Genomic DNA, 23425 nt, shown 5'->3' with positions numbered 1-23425 from the left:
CACCTCAGCCTCCCAAAGGCGCGGGATTACAGGCTGAGCCACCGAGCCCGGCTGGCAAGAACTTTTGACTTAACCACCGTGGCCTCAGAGAAAGAAAGGCCCAGAGGTAGGCATGAGGAGACCCCGGGGCTTACTCCACGCTTGAAGACTTGGACCAATGTGAGCTTTCTGAGACCTGCTGGCCTTGTGGAAAGAACCAGAAAGACCCTGCTGGGTGCTGCTGACAGGTGAGGCTGTGAGATGGCCCAGGAGCTCTGCCTGCCCCGCCTGGGGTGCCCCGGCTCCCACATGGCACCACCAGGCAAGTGAAGCGAGAAGAACACAGAGAGAAGTGGAGAGACGGGGGTGGCGTGACCTGCAGCCACCCCGAGGGCCTTGTGGGGCCTCCAGGGATGGCTGTGCAGAGTGGGTGGCTACAGAGGAACGGGACATGCTCCTGGGTTTACATGGACATCGTGATACTATCTGAAGGGCTTTCTAGCTTGTCCTTTGAGCCGCCGCTCTGGGAAGGTTCAGAGAGAGAGGTCTCAGGAAGGTCAAGCACCACCTGCCTGACTGGGCCAAGATAAGGCGATAAAACGTGTCTTCCTCAGCAGAATTTAGTTGGCACCCCAACATCATTCCCTCTGCCCTTCCCCCACAAACAACCTCCTCTGCAGCCAGCTGCTACCAGGGAAGCCAAGCCTGGTACAGCCAGGGACAGGAGCAGCCCAGGCTGCACTCAGGAGAGCCGAGAAGGGGGGCGACCACGGCCCAGGATGAAAACACTCTGCCCGATGGCCACCCTGACAACAGTCTATGAAGCTCTCAGGGTTGTGGGCTGAGCAGTCCTAGGGCCTGGCCCTCGCTCAGCAGGAAGGGGAGAGGACTGGGTAGGTCTCTGGCCTCAAGATGAACGGGGCAAAGAGCTGTGATCACGGGCTCTCCTGAAATCCCAAGGAAGTGCAGAGCAGTGAGGGGCGTGCGGAGCTCAAGAGAAAGGCGCCAAGGGAGCGAGCTCAGGTGCGGAAGGCCCAGCCAGGCAGAGGGAGGGCGCCCGGGCCAGGACCCACCATGGCTGGGCCCGGCACTCCCACGCGACTGGGCCTTCCGCCTCACTAACCTTGGAGCCGTGGGACGGTTTGGTCTTCTTGGGGTCAGAGAAGGCAGAGAGTGGAATTGTGGGTAACATGGGGTAGTCGGGACTGGGCCTGGACACCGTTTCTGCTCCTTCGGGCATTACCATCACCTAGTGGTAGAGAAGAGACAGGCGTTATCGACGGCGGGTGGGGGCCTGGCTCGAGGCAGCGGGGCTTCCCTCTGGGGGGGAAGGGAGGGCCTGAGCACCACCTTCCCGAAAGAAGCCCAGACACAGCCCCGGCCGGGGGCGGGGTGCCAAGCGCTTGGGTGAAGCAGGCTCAGTGGAGAGCGAAGAGAAGCCCGGGTCCCAGGATGCCTGGGCCCAAGTGGGCCGCGCGGCCTCCAGGCTCCAGGGAGCGGAGCCGGCCCAAGAAGACCGGCGGAGCACACCGAGAAGCACGAGGCAGCTGTGGCCAAAGCCTGAGCCACACGCTGGGCTTAGAGACCAGAGGCACAGTGTGAAGGCAAAGAGCCAGCCAGACACCCGCGGCAGGCGCTGTGCGACAGAGAAGGCTATCTCCAAGGGGTCTCCAGGATGCAACTTCCCCAGGTCTCGCGTGCCCCAGGGTTCAAGCCTTCCTCCATTGAAGTGAGGGAAGCCGACCCAAATAGAGTGCGAGCAGAGAGGCAGAGGCTGAGACCCAGGAGCAGAAGGCCTCGAGTGGTAGCCCAAGGGGCTTCTCTGCAAAAGCAGCCATGCCTGAGCGAGCCTGCGGGGAGGGGCGCTTGCTCCTGCCCTGTCAGGAGGTACAGATGAGGAAGGGCTGGGGGTCCTTCCCGGAAACACCTGCCCGACGCACTGAGGTTCCCAGGATACCTGCTGCAGGGAGAAGCAGCTCGGGGCAGGTCTCAAAATACCGACACCGCAAATTAAGAAACGCCACCACTGAGCAGTTGCTCAGACTGCTGCCAGATACCATGAGACAGAACAAAAGAAAATGGACTTTAAAAACGTGAACTTGGTAGAAGCAGCACCACCTTGCACACCTGCAACGCCTTGACAAGCCAACCCTTTCATCTGAGGACACCGATGTAACAAAGTCACGGGGCCCCTGGGCCATCTGCTCCAAGTTGCTCATCAGAGTCAGACCCCGACACTGGAGCACAGCACCAATGGTACAACTGCCCCAGCTGTGCCTTCACAGCCCCAGGATCCTGACAATACGCCACGGGAGCCCCTCCACGTTCCAGGGCAAGCAACGGCACGCACAAGCCATGGGGGAGCCATGGAAACCCGGCCTATACACAGTTGCGCTCACGGAGGCTCAACCCTGTTCGCGCTCAGGCCTCCTCCTTCTAGCCCCGTGTTAATTCACCTCCTCTCCTTTCAAGTTAGCATGCTGGATGGACTCATTTCAGGATAATGCAGTGGCTCTCTTCTGTCACAAAGACCCTCAGAACAAAGAACTGGCAAAGGAACCAACAGATCTACTTGTGCCTCTGACGAGGTAAGGCGGGGAGGACCCCATGCAAACACAGACCCTCTGCCACAGGGGCAGAGGACAAGATGCAGTCCTGATGGGTGCGGGGCTGGAGCAGCCGAAGTCCCACCCCGATCATTCTTGAGAAAGCATCTGGAGCCTGGCGCGAGGAATCAGCGCTCCACGTGAGTGACCCCAGTGAGACGAGAGGAAAGCAGCTCTCATCAACTCACAGGTTGGCCCCCTCTTCCAGCTCCTTCAGCACCGACAGCCACACAGTGGGGACCGGGGCTACCAGTCCCACCCAGGACACTCAGAGTTTCAGGACGGCTAACACAAGGAGCACGGTACCTGGTCCTAGGAAGTACCTGAGAGGAGCCACCAGTCCATCGAGGCCTCAGGCTGCTCCCAAGGCTGGAGAGTGCTGCTGAACCATCAGCCCAGGGCAAACCCGAAGGCCCAGAAGGTTTCTGCCCAGCCAGCTGGCTTCTTCCAGCAGCCCGCTCCAAGGGGGAACAGCGCCCAGCTCCCGGGACAGAGACCACCCAGGGCGGCTCCTGCAACCTCTCTCTGGAGCCCACTCCCTCCCTCGATCCTGGACTGGTCTGCACAGAATGTGCCGGACCCTCCTTCCTGCTCCCCTGGCTCCTCGCCTCCTCCCGCCTCCTGGTTTTATATGTTTAGATGATGCCCTCAGAGCTTTCATCTCTTCAGAGCAAAGGAAACCACCTCCTGTGAGGAGCACGGTCCTGGCTGCAGCCGAGGAGGCCTGGGGAATGCCATTTCCCCAAGAAATGGGACTATGGCGCCTTCGGGGATGCCCAGAAACACCTGGTGGAGACGTGGAAAATACATGGCTGGAAAGAAGGTGGAGAGACGCAGCCAAGGAGGGTGCTGGGCTGGCACCATCCACGTCCTCAGTCCCCCAGCACTTGGCAGGCAGCCATGTCCACACGAACGAGCCCCAGTGCCTCCCTGCTCTGTGGCCGGCTCCAGCAGCCCTCACGCAACAGATCAGGATCACGCCTGGACCTTCTACTAGGAACGCGGCGGTGGGACACGCTCAAACTTCCTACCCCCCACACACACTACTCCTCTTGTTTCCAAAGAACAACCTTCCTGAGCCCCCACTGTACTCACTGCGGAGGAGGGGCCATACCCGAGGCACAAGACACAACCACAGTGCCCCGATCTCACTCGGGGGTGGGCCTGTCTCCCACACTGCTCACACACACACAAGACACATACTACACACATGTGCCACACCCATCCCACACGTGACACCCTATACACAGCCCCACACATGACACACACATACCACACTCTCCACCTATATACATACACACGCGACATATACCACACCCTCACACATTACACGACACAATCACACATCACACCTACTGCATGACATACACCACATATGTGCACACTACACACATGTGATGCACACATCACACCCATGCACCACACACCCACCGTATGTGACACATACCCCACATAACACACACACATCCACTACTTACGTACTTATACACCACACACACACACCATACATACATATGCCACTCACACACACCACATGCACACACATCCCCCACCCAGCCTTGGTCCGCTCTATCGCAGGCATAGGCTGGCATCCTGGCAAACACTCTGACCCTGGGTCGATAAAGGCGGCTTTGCTGTACTGTGACCACGGCTCAGCCTGCACATCCCTCCACATGACCCTCTGGCCTGAGCCATACGCCCTGTCCCCCTCCACAGCCACTATCAGCACCCACACCCCACCCCATCTCCAAGAGCCCAGTGGGGCAATCTGTCCCCACGGGTGTCCACAGGGCTCCACTCAGGCCACCACACAGGGATCTCAGCCACACAACTCACTGAAGAGCCCTAGTTCTGAGGGCTGATGCTGTCATCTGGCCTCACAAGGACAAAGGTGGCGGGCAGCATCACCATCGGAGCCCTCTGGGAGCCCCTGTGCAGCCCTGCCCAGTTGTTACGAGCCGGCTCCAGGCCGGGCCACGCGGTCAGACCGGCCTCGCACCCATTCCTTCCCCGACACTGCCTGTGGAAGGTGCCAATTACCCACAGCCACCCAGGAAGCGACGGATGGCCAGCGACGAGTCATCCACGGCCGCCACACCCTGCCCGGTCTGCAGAGCTCCCAGGACATCACCGGTGCCACCTATGCCTCGGGTCTCAGGCCCAGTGGTGACACCTCCCCGCACAGGGAGCCTCGAAAGAGCAGCCGCAGCCCGCAAGGCAAGGCAGCCATGGGGCTGGGTGGGGCGGGCCCCCGCTAGGGCACACTCACCCCGCCAGCCCGCAGGAGCTTGTACCGGAACTCCGTGGTGGGGTTGTTGAAGGTGAGCTTCTCGCAGCGCAGGTGGTTCACAGGTGGGTTGCCCTCCAGGTTCAGGAACAAGTCGTAGGTAAAGCACACCTTCCGGGGCTCCTCCTGGACAAAGAAAGCAAGGAAGCCATGTCAGAGGGGAGGGACAGTGGCTGCAGCCACAGCAGGGACACAGCTCCCGGCCGCCCGCCCTGGCCCTGTCTTCTCCTTCCCCTGGGAGCCTCATCGGCTTCTTTCTCAGTGTGCCTCCTTCTCTTACTCCAAATAAATCAACTTATTTGCAGCGGATGGGGCAAGGGAGGCCTCTCGACAGAAACAAAGCTCGTTGACAACAATGTTCTTGAACAGTTACAAGAAGCGTTCCTGGCTGGGTGTAGTGGCTCAGGTCTGCAATCCTAGCACTCTGGGAGGCTGAGGCGAGAGGACTGCCTGAACTCAGGGGTTTGAGACCAGCCTGAGCAACTTGGCAAGACCTTGTCTCTACAATAAATCAAAAAATTAACCGGGTATGGTGGCATGCACCTGTAGTTTTAGCTACTTGGAAGGCTGGGGTGGAAGGATCGCCTAGGCCCAGCAGGTCAAGGCTGCAGTCGCCATGAGCATGCCACTGCCCTCCAGCCTGGGTGACAGAGTGCAACTCCAACTAATAAAAGCATTTCTGCTGTTGGTACAGATGGCTTGGGTGCGGGCATCCCCCTTCAACCTTATAGCACCCACTGGGGAAACCACGGTTCAAAGACACACAAGAAACAAGTGGCAGGGCTGACACCTACACCCTGTCTCTGATCTGACCCCTCAACTCAGTCTCCTTGCCAGCAAGGGCCAAGTCCGGCAGAAAGCCTGAGATCAGACTCAGAGAACGGGGACCAGAGCCAGAAGGAGTTGTGGGCAGAGCATCGGGGAACAGAGACCTGAGACGACCACCCCGCTTCCAGGAGGCTCCGTCCACACACACGCCGTCCCATGCCCTTGCCACCCACAAGACAGAGGCATGTGCTCTGGTTACTGCTCCATAGTGCAGATGGTGCCTGGTGTGGGACCGACACTTGATGGGTTTGCGAGACATGTTGCATGAGCTCAGGGGAACCACCATAAAAAAGGTGTGACAGAGGGTGTGAGGGAAGGGAGTGTGTGCATTGCTCTCTCCCAGGCCTGGAGGGGCCCAGCAACGTGTATACAGGCACCATACATGTGACAAAGCAAGGCAGTTTCACTGACTTTCTCTTAGAGTCCCACCCCATCCCCAATGATGTAAGTCTCGGGCCCCACGAGATGGAGGCGTGAAGCTAGAGCAGGGACCTCAGGCTGAGAAGAAAAGCAGAATGACAGGGGAGTGTGGGAGAATCATACCGCAACAAGCCAAGTGTCACGCTGGAGAACTGAAGTTCTAATAGCAACAATGGACACACTTACATTTATGGACTTGCTCTTGTTGGACAAGGGTGCTAAGACCACTTGCTGGGGGCCAAACAGTCTTCAACAAATGGTGCTGGGATAACTGGACATGCACACGCAAGAAAAACAAAAACAAAACAAAAATGAAGGCAGATCGCTCACCTCACACCTCAACAGTTCAAAATGGAACAGACCGACACATAAGAGCTAAAAGTATAAAACTCTCAGAAGAAAACATGGGTTAAGCCGGCTCGGTAGCTCAGCCTGTCATCCCGCGCTTTGGGAGGCTGAGTTGAGTGAATTGCCTGAGCCCGCGGGTTCGAGACCTGCCTGGACAACTTGGCGAGACCTCATCTCTACAATAAATCAAAAATTAGCCGGGTGTGGTAGCGCGCGCCTGTAGTTCCAGCTACTCGGAAGGCTGAGGCGGAAGGATCGCCAGAGCCCAGCAGGTCGAGGCTGTGGTGGCTGAGAGTGGCCACTGCACTCCAGTCTGGACGACAGAGTGAGACTCCAACTCAAAAAAAAAAAAGAAAAAAAAAGAAAACATGGGTTATATATATCATGACGCTGGATTAGGCAATCGCTTCTTATACATTACACAAAAACACAGGCGGCTAAAGACAAATAAACTAAACTTCATCAAAGTTAAGCACTTTTGTCTGTAAAGGACACCATCGAGGGAGAAGGCAACTCACAGATGAGAGAACACGTTTGTAAATCATCAATCTGACAGGGATTTAGCATGCAGGATATATGAAAACTTCTTACAAGTTAACAATAAAAAGACAAATAACACAACTAAAACAAGGGGAAAGGACTTGAATAGACATTTCTCCAAAGAAGAGTTCCAGACGGCCAATAAGCATCTGAAAAGATGCTCACTATCATAGCCATCAGGGAAATGCATACCAAAACCACAGTGAGATCCTTCTTTACATACATTAGGATGACTACTATTAAACACAAACAAAAGAAGTGCTGGCAAGGATATGGAGAAATGAGAACCCTCGTGCATTACTGGAGGGAATGTAAAATAACGCAAGCCATTCTGGAAGACTGTCTGCCAGTTAATGCTAAATACACAGGAACTAAATGACCTCTATACCACTCCCAGACACGTGCCCAAGAGAAATGAAAACGTGTGTTCACTCAAAACTCGTACACCTATGTCCATTAGCAGTGCACTCACAGGAGTCAGAAAGAGGAAACAACACAAATGTCCATGGATAGACGTGGAGGTAACAAAGTGTGGTCCATCCACTCATGGAATATGACTCGGCCATGAAAAGGAAGGAGGCTCTGATACATGCCATGACGTGGGTAGACTGCAAAAATATCAGCTCAGTAAGAGACCCAGACACAAAAGGCCACAAATTACTAGACTCCATCATATGAAATGTTCACAGCAGACAAATTCACAGAGACAGAAAGTGGATCTCTAGTTGCCAGCGGCTGAGGGAGGGGCCTATAGTAAATGACTGCTAACAGGTACGGGGCTTCCTTGGAAGGTGATCAAAATACTCTGGAATTAGAAAATTGTGACAATTGCACAACATTGTCAATATATTAAAACCACCAAATCTGCACACTCTAAAATGGCGAATTTTACAGTATGTGAATTACATCTCAATTTGTTAAAATGCTACCCATTGGGAGAGTTTAAAAGATTAGGAGTATGGGTATCTGGTGAAGCGTCTGAGGAGGAGCACTGTGCTAGGAGATTCAAAGGAGACTTTGCACGAGCTCAGTAAGAGTTAGAGAGGAAGGTGGAACTTGGATCCCAGCAGTTTCTGTGCCCCCTTTATTTCCAGTCCCTTCCCCCAACAGTCCAAGCTGTCCCAAGCTCGCAGGCATGTAGCTCCATCCTCAGACCCAGGGAGAGCAGGGCAGTGTCCTTTCTTAGCCTCCTGCAGTGTCTGGATGGTTCAAATGCAGCCAAGCTCAGGAGCTGGCAGCAATGTGTCCCTCTCAACACAGGCAGCAGTGGTGGCTTCTGCAGTCACCCAGGAGGTCCGTGGTGGGCTGCAAGCAACTCTGTGCCCCAGTGCACATGTCTTGAGAAGCAGCCTGCAGAATTGCGAGTCCGGTGAAGGCAGACAAGTGAACGGGCCTTCCCGATCCCAGGCCAGTGCTGTCCTGTCTAGTGGGAGAGGCCCTGACCTCAGCAGAGTGGGCTTTCATCCCAGCCCCAGGGGAGGAATCATGATCTGTTTAAGCCAGACTTAGAGTCTCCTTTCCTTGTCTGAGGTACACACGGGATGGAGGTTTGGGTGAGGAGATGAAGGGAGGACGGCTTGGGGAGGACTTCCCTTTCCACATCATACACAAAACTGCCAGGAGAAAGCTGCTCACCCACTCTCCTCTGGAGGGGCAGCCCGGAGATCCTCCAGGGAGCAAGCCCTGGCCCCTCATGCCTTCATGTCCTGACAAAAAACAGCCCCCATACTAAGCCCTGCCACACAACTGTTCCAGGCAGCAGAATGCAGCCCTGACAGGCCAGGACATCACCAAGTCCCCACACTTCCTCTAGAAAGCTCTCCGTGGGCCCCCAAAGCAGCCAGGTGCCCCTCCTCTTATCGAGGCATGTGGCCCAGGAAGCACGGGTCCTCACCAAGCTGGGAGCCCCCAGGGGTGGGAACTCCTCTCCTGTCCTCCCACCCATGCATGGCTGGACCAGGGGAGGTGCTCCACATTAGCCAAGTGAAGCACTACCATGGATTGAGGCAGGGGCCTAATCCAGTAGCACATGTGGGGAAGGGAGCTAGCAGAGCTTCCTGGAGGTGAAGACGGACCTGAAAGGTGGCTAGGAGTCAGTCAGGTCAAGAAGGGTAGGGAGGGCCGGGGCCCCTGGTTGGATCAGCCAGGAGCATGCACGGCCTAATGACGGAAACAGTGGCACAGACACAGTATCCTCACCAGGATCCCCAGACTACAATTCGGCCGAAGCTGGAAGAGGAGGATGAAGAGGTGGCAGCAGCCAGCCCTAGGGAGAAGGGCTTCCAGTGTAAGGGGAATGGCCAAAGCCCAGTCTCGGGAAGCCACACCCTCCGGTCTGCAGCCCACAGGGTGGACATTGGCTGCCACAGCTGGTTGCAGAGCTGACTTAAACCAGGTAGGTGAAGGGGATGGGCGGGAGGAGCCAAGCCCTGTCTCGCCTCTCCTACAGGAACATCACTAGGTAAACTCAGAGAAGGGAAGGGGTCATGACCCGGACAGACTGTCCCAGCTGAGCCATGGGGATGGGAGAACATCCTGCTCTGAAACTCCTCCGCTGACCGTCACCTCGGTCAACGCTACTAACAGGCACAGACAGCAAGTCTGCACCTCCAGATCCAGGTACTGCCTGGCAGGGAACAGACAAGTCAGAGGGTGGCCCTGAACACCACCACGGGGGCAAAGGTAGAAGCCACATGGAACCAAACTCTGCAGCACAAATGGCCCAGATACTTCAGCAAGCAAATCGCAAAGAGAAAGAATAAACGAGTGAAAAGGGGGAGGGAGAATCTCTGGTTTAAGAGGGACAGAAGAAACGAGACAATGAGGCCTGTAATGCAGAGCTTATGGAGAGCCTGACCCAAACAGAAATAAAAACAAGACTAAACACTGAATTACTGAGGAAGCGGGGACTATTAATTACAAATTAATATGAGGGGGGACTCAAAAAAAACCTGAATTATCTTTTGGAGGGTGGGTCCCTTGTAGTTCACTCAGAATTTGTTCCTCTGGATCAAATGGTCAACCAAAGTTTTTATCTGGAAGTGTTGAGAAGTTTGCGTCCCGATTTGCAAAAGAAATGTCCCAAGTTGTGGTAAAAAGTGACTGGTTCTTCTGCCACGACAACACCCCTGCCCATATCGCACTGAGCGTTTAGCAGTTTTGAACCCCAAACGGCATGAACCCCGTGCCCCACCCTGCCTATGCACCTGATCTCCCCGAGTGACTTTTTTGTTTGTTTCCCTGATGAAACAAAGTCCTCAAAGGGGAACATTTTGCCAATGTGGAAGATGTTTTACAAAATAAAAAACGGCAGAAGCACTAAAAGGCATTAAAATCGAGGAGTTCAAAAACTGTTCTGAGTAGTGGAAAAAGCATCTCTCTTGATAGGTGTATTGCATCCAAAAAGAGTACTTTGAAGGTGACTAAAGTTTAAATGTGTAAGAATAAATACACAATTTTTTACAAATAAATTCTTGGGTTTTGGGGTCCCCCCGCTATAATAATGCATAACAAGGTAGTTAAATTGAGGGGTTATGGATCCACGGATGTGGTCCTCCTCTTCTGGAAGTCCCTACTGGGAGATTTACATGTGAGATGATGATGATATCTGGGATCTGATCCAAGATGACCTGGAGGGGCAGTGGTGGGGCCAGGATGGAACCGTCAGGAGGGTGACAACAGCAAGCTTGTTGTGTCACTGTCTGCTTCCATAAATGCTTCCAACTTTCCTGATAACTTCTGAGGGACACTCAGAGGAGGGACGTGGCTAAGGCAGCGTTCCCGTGCAGGGAGCCTGGGGCTTGGGGAATACCAGAGGGGTGGCCTGTCAGGCAGCTGAACATTCCTGAGTGTCCCACAGCTAAGGGTCAGACCCAGGCCTGGGGCTTGCCTCTCACAGACTGCCTGGCCTCGGTCCTGCCCTCCAGGCTTCTGGTACTCCATGCCAGCATGGGAGGATTCGCAGTGCGCCCGGCACCATGCCTACCACACACAGAAGCTGCCACTGCCTGCACAAAGGCCTCTGAGTGAGAAGGACACCTGGGCAGGCAGCAGCCACCAGATGGTACCTGAAGCCACAGGGCTCCCCAGGGATGCTCCCCAGCCCTGCCCACTGCCCAGATGGGGCACCCTGAGGCTTAGAAGCAGGCCCTCCTCTTCTCCCCACTCTCCCTGGGTGACCTTGCCCAGCCACCTGTCCCAGCTCTTTGGTGGGCTCCTCTCCCAGGCCCCTCATCACCTAACTGTCCAGCTGCTACCACCACCGCCCCCTTCCCACCCACGGCATTTAAACTGGCTTATAGTTCACCGCAACCCACCAATGGGCTGATAAGCCTGGAGGAAGTGCCCTCCCACAGCTAGGATATCCCACTGCCTTCCTCCACTCCTCCCCTGCCTGGCTCGCCCCTTCCTGATCCCACCCGTCTCTCTGCCAACCTGCTCTAACCATCCCCAAGCACAGAGCACGGCTCTCTCCCAGCTCTCGTTGTAGTCTGAAGGGTTCTGTCCCTGGCCACCCAGCCCACTGGAGTGTGGGCACCATGGACAATGAGACCATCATGCTTTGCTCCTGACAGGCACGGCTGGGAGCTAGCATCCACTGCTGGATGTTCCTGCATACTCTGTATCCACCAAAATGTAACACGTGCCTAAGGGTACCCAGAGCAGTGATCAAGAGAGAGTAGTCTCTAACCCCACAGACAGGCAGGGCACGGAGGCAAAACAGCCATGTAGCAGCAACACCATCAGGACACTGGTCACATGATGCCACGTGGTGTTTGCAGAGCATCTACCCAGCCAGGCACTTTTTTAAGCACTTAACGTGTATGAACACTTCACAGTCCTCACACACAGGTGCTCCAGGGTCCCCATTTGTCACAGATGAAGAAGCTGAAAGAGAGGTAGGGTATCTGGTCAGCACATCCTGAAACGTGCACAGATCACAAGGTACAATGTCCAGGACTCACCCTGGGCAGGTGTTCTCTGGATGTTGAGGATCTTGGAGAGCTTCCTCATGTCCACACAAAGTCAAGAGGAAAGGCACCCACAGCCAGGAGACCGATCATGTTCTATATGGCTCTCCCGAGAGGGCCAGTGCTGAGCAGGGCCAGGAGGGTGGCGCCTGCAGCCACCTGCTGGCCAGGCAGAGGTCTAGCCCTGTGTCAGGTGAGTCAGCACATGAGAATGGCTAATCGGCACTCCCTCTGGATGAGATATGTGGGGCCTGTGAAGCTCAGGAACTCCCAGCGGGGCTGCAGACCCCTCCCTGGAGACCCTGGGAAACCAGCCTCCCGAGAAAGGCCGGGACACAGCACCTCCACGCTGTGAACCTGGCCGAATGCTCTGCGACACTGGGAAGGTCAAAGGTGGTCATCAGCAACCCCAAGGCAGCATACTCAGTTCCTCCAGCCAGACCCCAGCATGGCCCAGCTCTGGGCAGGGGCAGCTGCCTGCTGGACTCCAGTGTTCTCAGGCAGGCTACAGCAGCCACTCACTTCCAGGCCACCCACTGGCTTCGAGCCGGCGTTTCTTCCTAGCTTTGGCAAACTTAGATGCAGAGGAACTGGCGAAACAGGTGCCGGTGCCAAAAGTCGCAGCATATGCCTGCCTATGGCACCCCAGGCAGGGGTCCAGGCTGTGCGCCCCGCACACCTGCTGGTGCTCCTTGGGACAAGCATCGCAGGACCCATGTGGCCAGCTGGCTCGGGCCTGGGGCACGCCGAGGCAAAGCTGCCAGCCCTGTGGCTAGCTGACCACACAAGGACTGCTCAATGCTGCTGCTGCCTCCAAAAGAGATCACACTCCTCCTCCCCACAAAGGGCCCGGAGGACACCCAGATCCACTTCCCGCCCTGGCTACAAGAGTAGAGTGACTGGTCCTCCTGTGAGCCTTCCCCCACTCCTTCTGACCCTAGGCTGTCTCCTGGCCATCTCTGCCCTGCCAGAGGTTGTCCCTTGGGTCATCTGGTATTTCCTTGCAAGGCCCTGGGGTTCACAGATACATGCTGGGCTTCAAAAAAAATTGAATTTGAATGTGATCATGGCTCTAGACCTAAATGCCAATTTATAGGAAATACCAGGGAAACACTGGCATGGCCTGCCATAAGCAACAATGCTACGGGACAAACAATACAGCTTCTTCTCAAAATACTTAGCAAGGGAAGGAAAAGTGGGGATAAGAGAGGGGGAGAGAGAATTTAAGAAGGCTTAAGGGACACAGCAATCAAGAGAATGCACTGACCTTATCCGGACCCTAATCTGAACAAATTATTTTTTAAAATACCCATGTACATGCACACACACACACACACACACACACACACACACACACACACACACACACACAGTCGTCCCTCGGTATTCTCAGGTGACTGGTTCTACGATCCCCATACCAAGGAGGACTGTGCCTGCATGAGTGTGAGACAATAGGGGAAACTGACATTACTGGATATGTGAGACATTAAGAAATTATTATTAATTTACCAATTTCTAGGTATGATGATATCAGTGGTTAGGTGTTTTTTTGAGTCTTATCTCTTACAGGCACATCCTGAAACATGCACAGATCACAAGATACGACATCCAGGACTTGACTCCAAACAGTCCCGGGGATAGAGATGAGAAATCACTGCACACAGGCCGGCAGCTGCTGAGGCTGGATGCGGGACGACAGCATGGTCTGCATTCTCTCTCTTCCACATGCTTACTTTTAAGTCTTCCAAATTAAAAAAGAGAAGTATGAGCTGGGCACAGTGGCTCAAGCCTGTAATCTTGGCACTTTGGGAGGCCAAGGTGAGGGGATTGCCTGAGCCCACGGATTTAAGAATTAGCCTGGGCAACTTGGTGAGATCTCATCTCTACAATAAATCCAAAAATTAGCTGGGTGTGGTAGTGCACATCTGTAGCTCCAGCTACTTGGAAAGCTGAGGAGGAAGGACCACCTGAGACCAACAGGTCAATGGTGGGGTGGCCATGAGCATGCCACTGCACTCCAGCCTGGGCAACAGACAGAGTGAGACTCCAACTCAAAAAGAGAGAGAGAGAGAGAGAGGAATATGCCTGGCCTGGCTCTACCCAACCTGCCTCACAGCTCCGAATTTCAATTCAACACCACCGTGTCCCCATAAGCCTGCCTCTGTCCTGGCTGGGGAGATGGTAGGGAGCTGGGCAAGTCCCCATGGAGACCAGACAAGGTCAGGTGGACCCTCAGCTCACTCTGCTTCTGGCACATCTCAGCACCAGGTCACAAGCATTCCTGGGCCAGGTGTGGGCTGTAGGCTTCGATGACACCTTCTTGAGCCCACGCAAACACTCTGGGAGCACGTCCCTGTCCTCACCAGCCGTTAGGGAGGAAACCGAGGTTTCATGGCATATGATCATTTGCTGAAGCCACACAGAACCCATAAAAACCAAGCCCCTCAGCCCACACATCAAAGTTTTGCACACAGAGTTGCACTCTTCCTGTGGACTAAGTCCTGGAGTGCGTGGCTCTTGGGCTCCCAGGCCCAAAGGAAACACATGGGGTTGGCCAACCATCTGGCAAGAAAGCAAGGGAAGAAACAGGAAAGTCCACAAAGCAAACAACTCACACTTGAAATTCCACTTTTGAGTTGTGACTCAGCTGATGTAGTCACAGCAGAGTCTAACTTACAGATGGGGAGGGCCACTCAGGCTCCCGCAACAGAAAATGCCTCAAGGTGCCCAAGTGTCCCTCAGCAGGAACAATCAGGTAAATCCCAGCAGACCTGAACACCAGGGTACACCGCGCAGATACTAACAAAACAAGGCAGAGCTGCCTGTGCCAACACGGGGCCCACAGACAGCGAGTGTCAAGATGCAGATCACACTCACACACTTGCATTCACACTCACACATACACGCAGGAAAATTGTTCTGGGAGGATACAGTAATTGCACATGGTGGTCACTTCAAGGAAGTGGGCTGGGGAGAGGACTTCGATTCCTTGCAACACGTATATATCACCTTTGTCTGTAGAAGAAGAAAAACTTAAAGAAAAAAAAAAAGGTCCAAGGAAAACAGTACAATGTGGGCTGAAAACCATGGGCTCTAGAGTCACAGACCTCCTGGCTGCTGAAGGAGCTCACTGCCAACTCACTGCATGACCCCGGACACACCACTGTACCTCTCTGAGCCTCAGTGAGAGGAGGGCATCAAAAGGCAAGGAGGGAGAAAGGACAGTGGTGCCCCCACACCAGACCGCTCTGCTGAGAAGAGCCCCCTGCAGGTGCACCACAGTGCTGTGTGAAACGGCAAAAGAAGTCACCTACATGCCTGTCATGAGGGGCTGGCCCTGGACAGAGGAAGAAGGGAACTTTTTGTACCTCTGAGCTGTGAACCCCATGGGAGGAGAACGCTGCTGCCACAGGAAGCAGCTGGACAGACGCCACCCGGCGACACAGAGGAAGGATGCATCCCCAGGATGAGGTGGGAAAGCCATGGGTGTCCATGATGCCAGGTTGCGAGCACCAGAGGCTGTGCTCTGCATCCCTGGACCTCCTTATCCTCCCCCACACCATGCTGCAGGGTGACTGGAAGACAAAGAGATCGCATATGCACTACACAGGGACGACCTCCCTGAACCGAGGCCACCTGCAGCCCACAGCTCCTGGACCCCATCCCCGCCCAGGAGTTCCCCGGGCCCCAGGCAAATGCCGGGCAGAGTCCTGCTTGAAGCCAAGTCCACCGCAGGCTGCAGGATGCCAGGCCCCAGCCCACCCTATTCCACAGCAGCACCCTCACTCTAGGAAGCCATAGTATGAACACTTTTGCCACGCAATCCCCGTCTTTACAGGAGACGCACAGAGCAGTTGGGTGAGGCGGCCACGGAAAAGTTGGTAAAGAAGTTCACCAGCCAAGAGCCTGGACAAAGAAGTTTGGGGGCCATGATGGGTGCTTTTAACTCCAGGTCAGTTCTTCCAGCCCTTTCTCCAGGGGCCCAGGAGGAGGCATCAGCGGGCAGTGAGCCCAAGCCCGTCCCTGCCCAGGGACCCTGGCAAGTGAGCCACAGGGTCAGCTGTGCCTCCTCACACTGCAGTGACTCGGAACCTCTGTTCTTTGGAGGGGCTTCTCTCTCCGGCTCCAGACTCCGCCCTCTAGGAAATACAGATGTGTCTGGGGTCCCACATTGGGGATAGAAAGATGCCACAGGGAAAGACAAATCGAGCCGCTCAGCTGGTGTGCATTCATGAGGCTTGTCACAACTCGGAGCCCCCTGACCTCTCGCTGTGTCTCCACACACAATGTCCCTTCTGTTCTGGCTCCTGCGGCAATGCACCAGCAAGGGCCTTCCCCCCGCTCACCAACCGGCCAATTGTCCCTGGCGGAGAGTTCCGCAGGCTTGCTGAGGGGCTGCCCGCCTCCTGAACTCTGCAAAGCCCCCAAGAGCCTGGGAGCCTGGGAGCCCGGGAGCCCGGGAGCCCGGGAGGGGAGCGTGTGGAGCAGCAGCTTCTGTGCCAGATCCAGGGCTGGGGGCAAGGGGAGAAGACAATGGGGGCTAGCGGGGGTATGCTGAGCTGGGAACCTGGGTGCCTGCTTCTGCCAAGCCCAGTTCATCCCAGTCTCAAGTCAAATGGAGAGCGAGCAGGGAATGCCCTGGAGTCAGTCTGAGATGTTCTGCAGCTGAGTGCCACTGCCACTCTGGATAAGGTGGCAGAGGCATGCAGAGAGCAGGGTGTGGCAGCCCTGGCACCTCCCCCAGCATGTCGACAGCCCTGCCAAGTTGCCTATGCAGCAGCCTACAATCCCAACTCAAGTAACCCAGGATGTGTCCAAGAAGGTGCCTCAGAGGGTTTTAGGGTTCTGCAGCCAGTGTCGTGTGAAAATCCACATGCATAAAATCAGGCAAACTTCCTAATGACATATACCAAACATCCTTCCTGTGTCTTGAGTGACTGCTTGTGAGTGGAGCCACAGAGGGCTGGGGATGACTGGGGCTCCCTGTCCAATAATAGCTTGTTGGGAATGGGGGGGGAGTGGCCAACATCAGTAGCAAGTAACCCAACTCTACTTTTTCACATCTTACTGGTCTGTCTCACAATCAGTGTGCACCCTTCACATGTTTCTTTTCCTCCACCCAAAATGTCATTAAATTTGTGATCAAGGGAAACTTGAAATAGAGAAAATGGACTCTAGGGTCAGAGGCCGGGCAAGTTTTCCCATCCACAACATTCGTGTTCCTATGACTGGTGCAGCTGGCACCAGGTTCAGCACAAACAAGCACCCGGGCAGCATTCACGCACATGACAAACATCTCCGGGCACTGCAAGGGCTGCGGGCTGACAGTGGACACAGGAATGGCAGAGTGGGTCACTCTGAACTCAAACAACCCCTCTCCCCCATGTGACGGCCAATCCTCTCGGCTCCGCTCCGTTCTGCCAAGTCAGCCACTCAGGACTAAGCGACACCCAACTTTAATGTGAAAAAGACGAAAATGAGATCTGAGAGAATTGCCAAGGAAAATTAAGCCGCAGCAAATGATGTCTCAGAAGAGCTCCTGAGTCTAACTGCTGATCTTGGCTAACAACTCAAAACAAAACAAAACAACGAACATGCTGAAGCCAGTCTGCTACGAACAAAAAGCAGGTAGGTGATGGGTCACCAAGTGGCAAAGCGCAGAGAGACCCCGGGCGCAGATCCCAGCCCAAGCAAGGAAATGAGTGCCAGTGGAGACCACATGGGCTCAGAGAGGGCCAGCAGTCAGGCCTCTACCCGGCCAAGACCAGTCACACCTGTGGGACCCATATTCTGACCCTCCAGGTCAGCCCTGGAGCCCACAGAGGCCCAAAGCCCTGAGTCTGCTTCCTAACAGACCCCGGACAAAGACAAGCACTTCCTGTCTGTAACCGCTGGATGGTTTCTGAGAAAGACAGAGCCAGGCCTCTTCATCACGTGACTGAGCCACCCCAGGGCAACGTGGGCAGGCCTGAGACAGGCACCTTGCCCAGCCCAAGACCTTATGCCCACAGAGGCAGAGGATCCCAGGCAGGTCCGGGGGCTTGGCCCATTACAGAGTGGCATTAATACATGCCACTGTGCCGCTCCCCACCCCCAACCCCCACCCCGGACTGCTGGAGATGGGCAGCTCTACCTGCCTAGTCCTGCCTCCTTCTGATCACCCCGACTGCCCTTCACACAGCTACCACCTCCACCTGGAAGAGGCTGCCCCGTCCCCTCGGCCTCACAAGCACATCTCTGAGTCAACCTCACTTCCTAGGGAAACTCCTCTGACCCTCTCTAACTGGTCTCCATGACACATTTGAGGGACCCAGCAGTCAGCAACTGCTGCATATGGCTGGTTCTGACATCCTCTGCCACATGCCATCTCTCTCCGCATCAGTCTGCGGACGCCAGTAGACATAGGACCATGTCCACTCTGGGCCTCCACGGGCCCGACTACGTAAATATCTGTTGTGTGAATATATCAATACTACTCTAGGAACAGAGGAAAAGCAAATCCTCCTCTTCACTGCAAACCAACATGTTTTTCAAGCCTCAACTGCAAAGAATGAATGCCAGCGGCACCCCTCTTCTGTCCCTAAACAGGCACGTGCTGCTGGTGGGCAGCAGAAAAAAAGATGGGCCTCGGGTCCAGGAAAAGGTTTTTAGCTACAATACCTGAAGCACAGTCCACGAAAGAAAAGCGATGATAAGCTGCCTATCAACACTTAAGAAGTGTGCTGGGCAAAAGATATCGTTAAGAGAAGAAGATAAGCCACAGACTTGGAGAAAATATTTGCGAACCATGTGCTTGATAAATGACTTGTATCCAGAGTATATAAAGAGCTTCTAAAACTCAACAAGAAGGAAACCACCAACCCAATTTTTTAAAAGGGAACGGGCAACCCCCTCGGGTCCCCTCCCGCTGTGTGGGAGCTTTTCTGTCTTCTCAATAAATCCTACTTTCAAAAAAATAAAAATAAGAAAAGGGGACGAAGGGGGGTGGAGGAAGAGGCAAAATTCTGAACAGATGCTTCACCAGAGAAAACATACGAACTGCAAACAAGCACATGAAAAGATGCTCACCACCAACAGCCCCCAGGGAGATGTAAATGAAACCCTAGCCAGACACCACTTCATACTCCTAGGATGGCTACAATCAAAAAGACAGAAAACAAGGGCTGGCGAGGATGTGGAGAAATCGCAGTCCTCACACCTCACATGTTGGTGGGAATGTCAAATGGTGCAGGTGCTATGGAAACAGACTGCCAGCTGCTCAAGTGTTAAACACACAATGACCAGAAGACCCAGCAATCCCACTGGAAGTAGACAGTGATGATGGTTTGACGCTTGTGCAACTCTAAATATATAAACAACCACTGAACTATACACTTGAAATGGATGAATTGAAGGTCATGGGAATTATATCTCAATACAGCTGTTTAAAACTGAGAGTTGCCATGACACACCCATTAGAAAGTCAGAAAGAGACAAAAAGAAAATGACCTGACCATCTTAATATTAACTGCTGGTGAGGATTCGGAGCACAGGACTCTCACTGCTGGTAGGACTGCAACAGGACACAGCCCCATTAGAAAAGAGCCATGCAGTTTCTTATAAAGTTAAACACATACCTACCGTATGACCCAACAACCCCTACTCCCCGGGTATTTACCCAAATAAACTAAAAACATGTCCACAAAGAAACCCACATGGCCAATGCTAATGGCAACTTTATTCATCACCACCAACAACTGGAAACACCCCAGAGGTGAACACCCAAAGGTGAACAGAGAAACGAACTGCAAGCATCCTCACGCAGGAATGCGCCTCAGCAAGAAAAGAACTGACTAGTCATCATGTAACCACATGGATGAGTCCTAAGTGCACTATGCTAAGGGAAAGAAACCAGACACAGAGGGCTACACAATGTCTGAGTCTATTTAGAGGACAATTTGGAAGAAGACAAAACTATCAGAATGGAAAACAGATGAGGGGCTGCGAGGGATGGGATAGGGATGAGAGAGAGGGGCTGACTTCAAAGGGACAGCATGAGGGGATCTGGGGAGACGGAAGTGCTCTGTTTGGTGCTACTACGGGGGATGCCAAAACCCAGAGGGAATATCACGGAATACAAACTAAAAAAATAAAAAATAAAATAACATTAAGAACCAGATGGGCAGAGGGAGAGGACCCAAGATGACATGTAGACTGCGACTGATGACTCTAGCTGTGTGACTAATGTCTGACATGCCCATCCTGACGAGCACTGGGGGAAGAGCTGCCATAAACAACTGTGCAGAGCAGTGTTCTAACTAGACACCGTGAGGCAAAAGACTAAAAGAACCACACACAAACACTGGACTCTGGCTGGGAAGTTTACTCCTCACAGGAGTGTGGTTGGCAATTCTGAAGCTACTGTCCAGGTACACTAGAGAGAAACAGATAAGTAAGTAAACCACAGATACTGAGAGCCAGCTTTCTTCCTTCAGAGACAGATGTTACAAAGAAGCAACTGGAGAAGGAGGACTCCAACCACTTAGTGGTGCTGGAATGGAGCTGGAGGTGCCAGGATAAAATTACCTTTATTTTAATATATATACACATACACACAGATATATACAGAAAAACACTTCGATATAAGGGGGTATGTACATATAAAAGTATTCTGACTCGGTCACAAGAGAAGGCCTAGACACAGTGTCATCCCAGTAGCAATGAGTACACTTAGCTCCCCAATCTTGGCTTTTAAGTACCATTCTCCAATGACAGGAGCCAAGGCTACTTGGAGCAAAGGCTGATTCTAGGGCTGAGGCAGGAAACATATAAGGTGAGCCCATGGTGCCATAATGTGAGGAAGTACCCCAAAACCATGGGACCAGGCAAAAACACAGAGGCCAAACTGAGGGAGGGCCCACTGGCCAATACAACAACCTGAATAACAAACCAGATATCAGAGTTGGATTATAACCCAAAGAAAAATCAAATCTCCATGGATCCATATGATACATATAAATGACCAAATACATAAGTGAGGGAGAAGGTAAATCAATGGAGGAGAAGGAACAACTCCTCCTGCCCACAAAATGCCAATTAACGCATGTAGAAGAAATAAAGGAAATAGAAATTACCATTAGAACACCACTGAGAGATGCTCAGTTTAGCAGCTGAAACCACAGAGTATCCCTGATTCAAAATGTCTGGAACCAGAAATGTTTTGGATCTCAGACTTTTTTCAGATTTTGGAATGCTTGCATTAAATTTACTGGTTCAGCATCCCTAATCTGAAATTTGAAATACTCTAATGAGCGTTTTGAGTGTCAAGTCAGCACTCAAAAAATTTTATGTTTTGAAGCGTTTTGGATTAGGAACACTCAATCTGTTTAAAAAGAAACATGTTTTCTATATAGTTTCAAAGCCTCTCCCCCAAAATAGGCATTAATCACTGAAGTGGTTAAATCTATACCCACCAGGATGGAGGGCTGAATTCCCCCCGCCTTGAGTATGGGCTGGACTTAGTGGCCCACTTCTAACAAACAATGTGTGGAAAGGAACAGATAATAACTCAACAGTGGAGAAACTGGCAGATGTCACCTTAACCAGATCAAGGGCAACGCCGTCACCTGTTAATCACAAGTCATGTTAATATCTGGTACTTCTTAATACGATGTGAAGAGTACTTCCTCTCTGTGGTCTTCTTACCAAAATCCATAACCACATACAAATCATAAGAAAACACCAGTCAGACAACCTGAGTTGAGGAAGATTCTACAAATACCTGACTAATAAATACCTTTGAAGACTACCACAGTCACGAAAGACAAGGAAAGACTAAGAAAAGAGATGTGCCAGTTAAATGGAATGTAGCAACCTGGAGCAGATTCTAAAACATTAGTAGTAAACAGGGAAATCCAAAAGAAGTCTGTCATTACTTAATGGTATTACACCAATGTTAATGTCTTAGTTTTGATCATTGTACAGCAGTTATGTAAGATGCTGACGTTAAGGGAAACTGGGTGTGGGGTGTGGAGTCTGCGGGAACTCTCTGTACTATCTTTGCAGTTCTTCTGCATCTAAAGCTGTTTTTAAATTAAAAATAAAGAACCATAAGCATGAGACATTCTCAGGCAGGAAGCATACTCAGCTCAGTCACTGGAAGATTTTTATGTATGTTTAGAGAAACCTGAGTGTGTGAACCTACTTCTTTCTTCAACTGTGAATCCTATGGAATCTAAATACAGTTCAAGTCTTTCTGATGAAACTGTAGCGTACAAGTTGAGATAGGCAGTGAGTATAATATACAGCCATATCTTGAAGACTTACTATGAAAAAATGAAAAATATCTCATTAATAATTTTAAAATATCGATTACATGGTTAAATGATATGTTAAACATATTGGGTTAAATATTAATAAATTGCACTAGTAAAATTAATTTCATCTGTTTCTTTTGACCTTTTTGTTTGTTTTGTTTTGTTTTTGAGACAGGGTTTCATTCTGTCACCCAGGCTGGAGTGCAATGGCATGATCACAGTTCACTGCAGCCTCAAACTCCTGGACTCAAGCGATTTTCCTGCCTCACCCTCTTGAGTAACTGGGACTACAGACACGAACCACAACACAGCTAATTTTTTGATTTTTTTGTAGAGATGGGGGTCTCACTTTGTTGCCTAGGCTGGTCTTGAACCCTTGGCCTCAAATGATCCTCCTGCCTCAATCTCCCAAAGTGCTGGGATTACAGGTATGAGCCACTGCACCTAGCTGCTTTTGACCTTTTCAAATGTGGCTACTAAAAAAAAAAAAAAAAAAAAAAAAAATATATATATATATATATGAAGTTACACATGTGTTTTGCATATTTCTATTGGCAGCCCAGGGTCTGAGATGTAACTCATTGGAACAGGAGGAGCCGCAATTACCTCTGACCACTTCCAGGACAACAAACAGAAATAAAAGGAGCATTTCAGCAAGACTCCCTTCACCTGCCTGGTCCTAGGACACTTAGGAACTAATGTATTCATTCTGGACCACCACCCTGTCCCATGGCAGCACCAGCATGCTCTCCCAAGCTACGGTCAAGGCCCCAGTGTGTTTCTGAAGGAATGACTCAGCCACAGCATGCAGAAGCCTTGGGGTCACCATGTGATTGGGGGAGACCACTGGGTACCCCTCGAAGAGCTGGAACTTCCCACTCAGGGAAGTTCACGTCACACATTCATATGCCCAGCAATGTGCTTTACTGTTGACGTTTAAAAACGGACACTTGTCTAGGTGCAGTGGCACACACCTGTACTCCCAGCTACTTAGGAGGCTGAGGCAGGAGGATTGCTTGAGCCAGGGAGTTCAAGACTGCAGTGAGTTATGATAGAACACTGCACTTCAGCTTTGGAACAGAGCAAGATTCTGATTCTAAAAACAAAATAAAGCCAGGTGCTTATCCAGAATACATAAACAACTCTTCCAGC

The 23425-nt window shown here is 52.5% G+C and overlaps 1 protein-coding gene across 1 annotated transcript in view; it reads right to left on the bottom strand.

The window, feature by feature from the left end:
- The window catches only part of MLLT1 (MLLT1, super elongation complex subunit), a 64233-nt gene that overhangs the window by 14270 nt on the left and 26538 nt on the right, over positions 1–23425 (bottom strand). The window contains exons 5-6 of the mRNA XM_021709074.1: positions 4855–4998; positions 1103–1228 (exon numbers count right to left, since the gene is read on the bottom strand). Of these exons, the coding sequence (XP_021564749.1) occupies positions 1103–1228; positions 4855–4998 (270 nt within the window). The remainder of the gene's footprint in view (positions 1–1102; positions 1229–4854; positions 4999–23425) is intronic.

This window comes from Carlito syrichta, unplaced genomic scaffold (genome assembly GCF_000164805.1).
Source record: "Carlito syrichta isolate Samal-C Ts95f unplaced genomic scaffold, Tarsius_syrichta-2.0.1 Scaffold156020, whole genome shotgun sequence".
Taxonomy (NCBI): Eukaryota; Metazoa; Chordata; class Mammalia; order Primates; family Tarsiidae; genus Carlito; species Carlito syrichta.
This window is presented reverse-complemented; position numbering and strand designations above follow the sequence as displayed.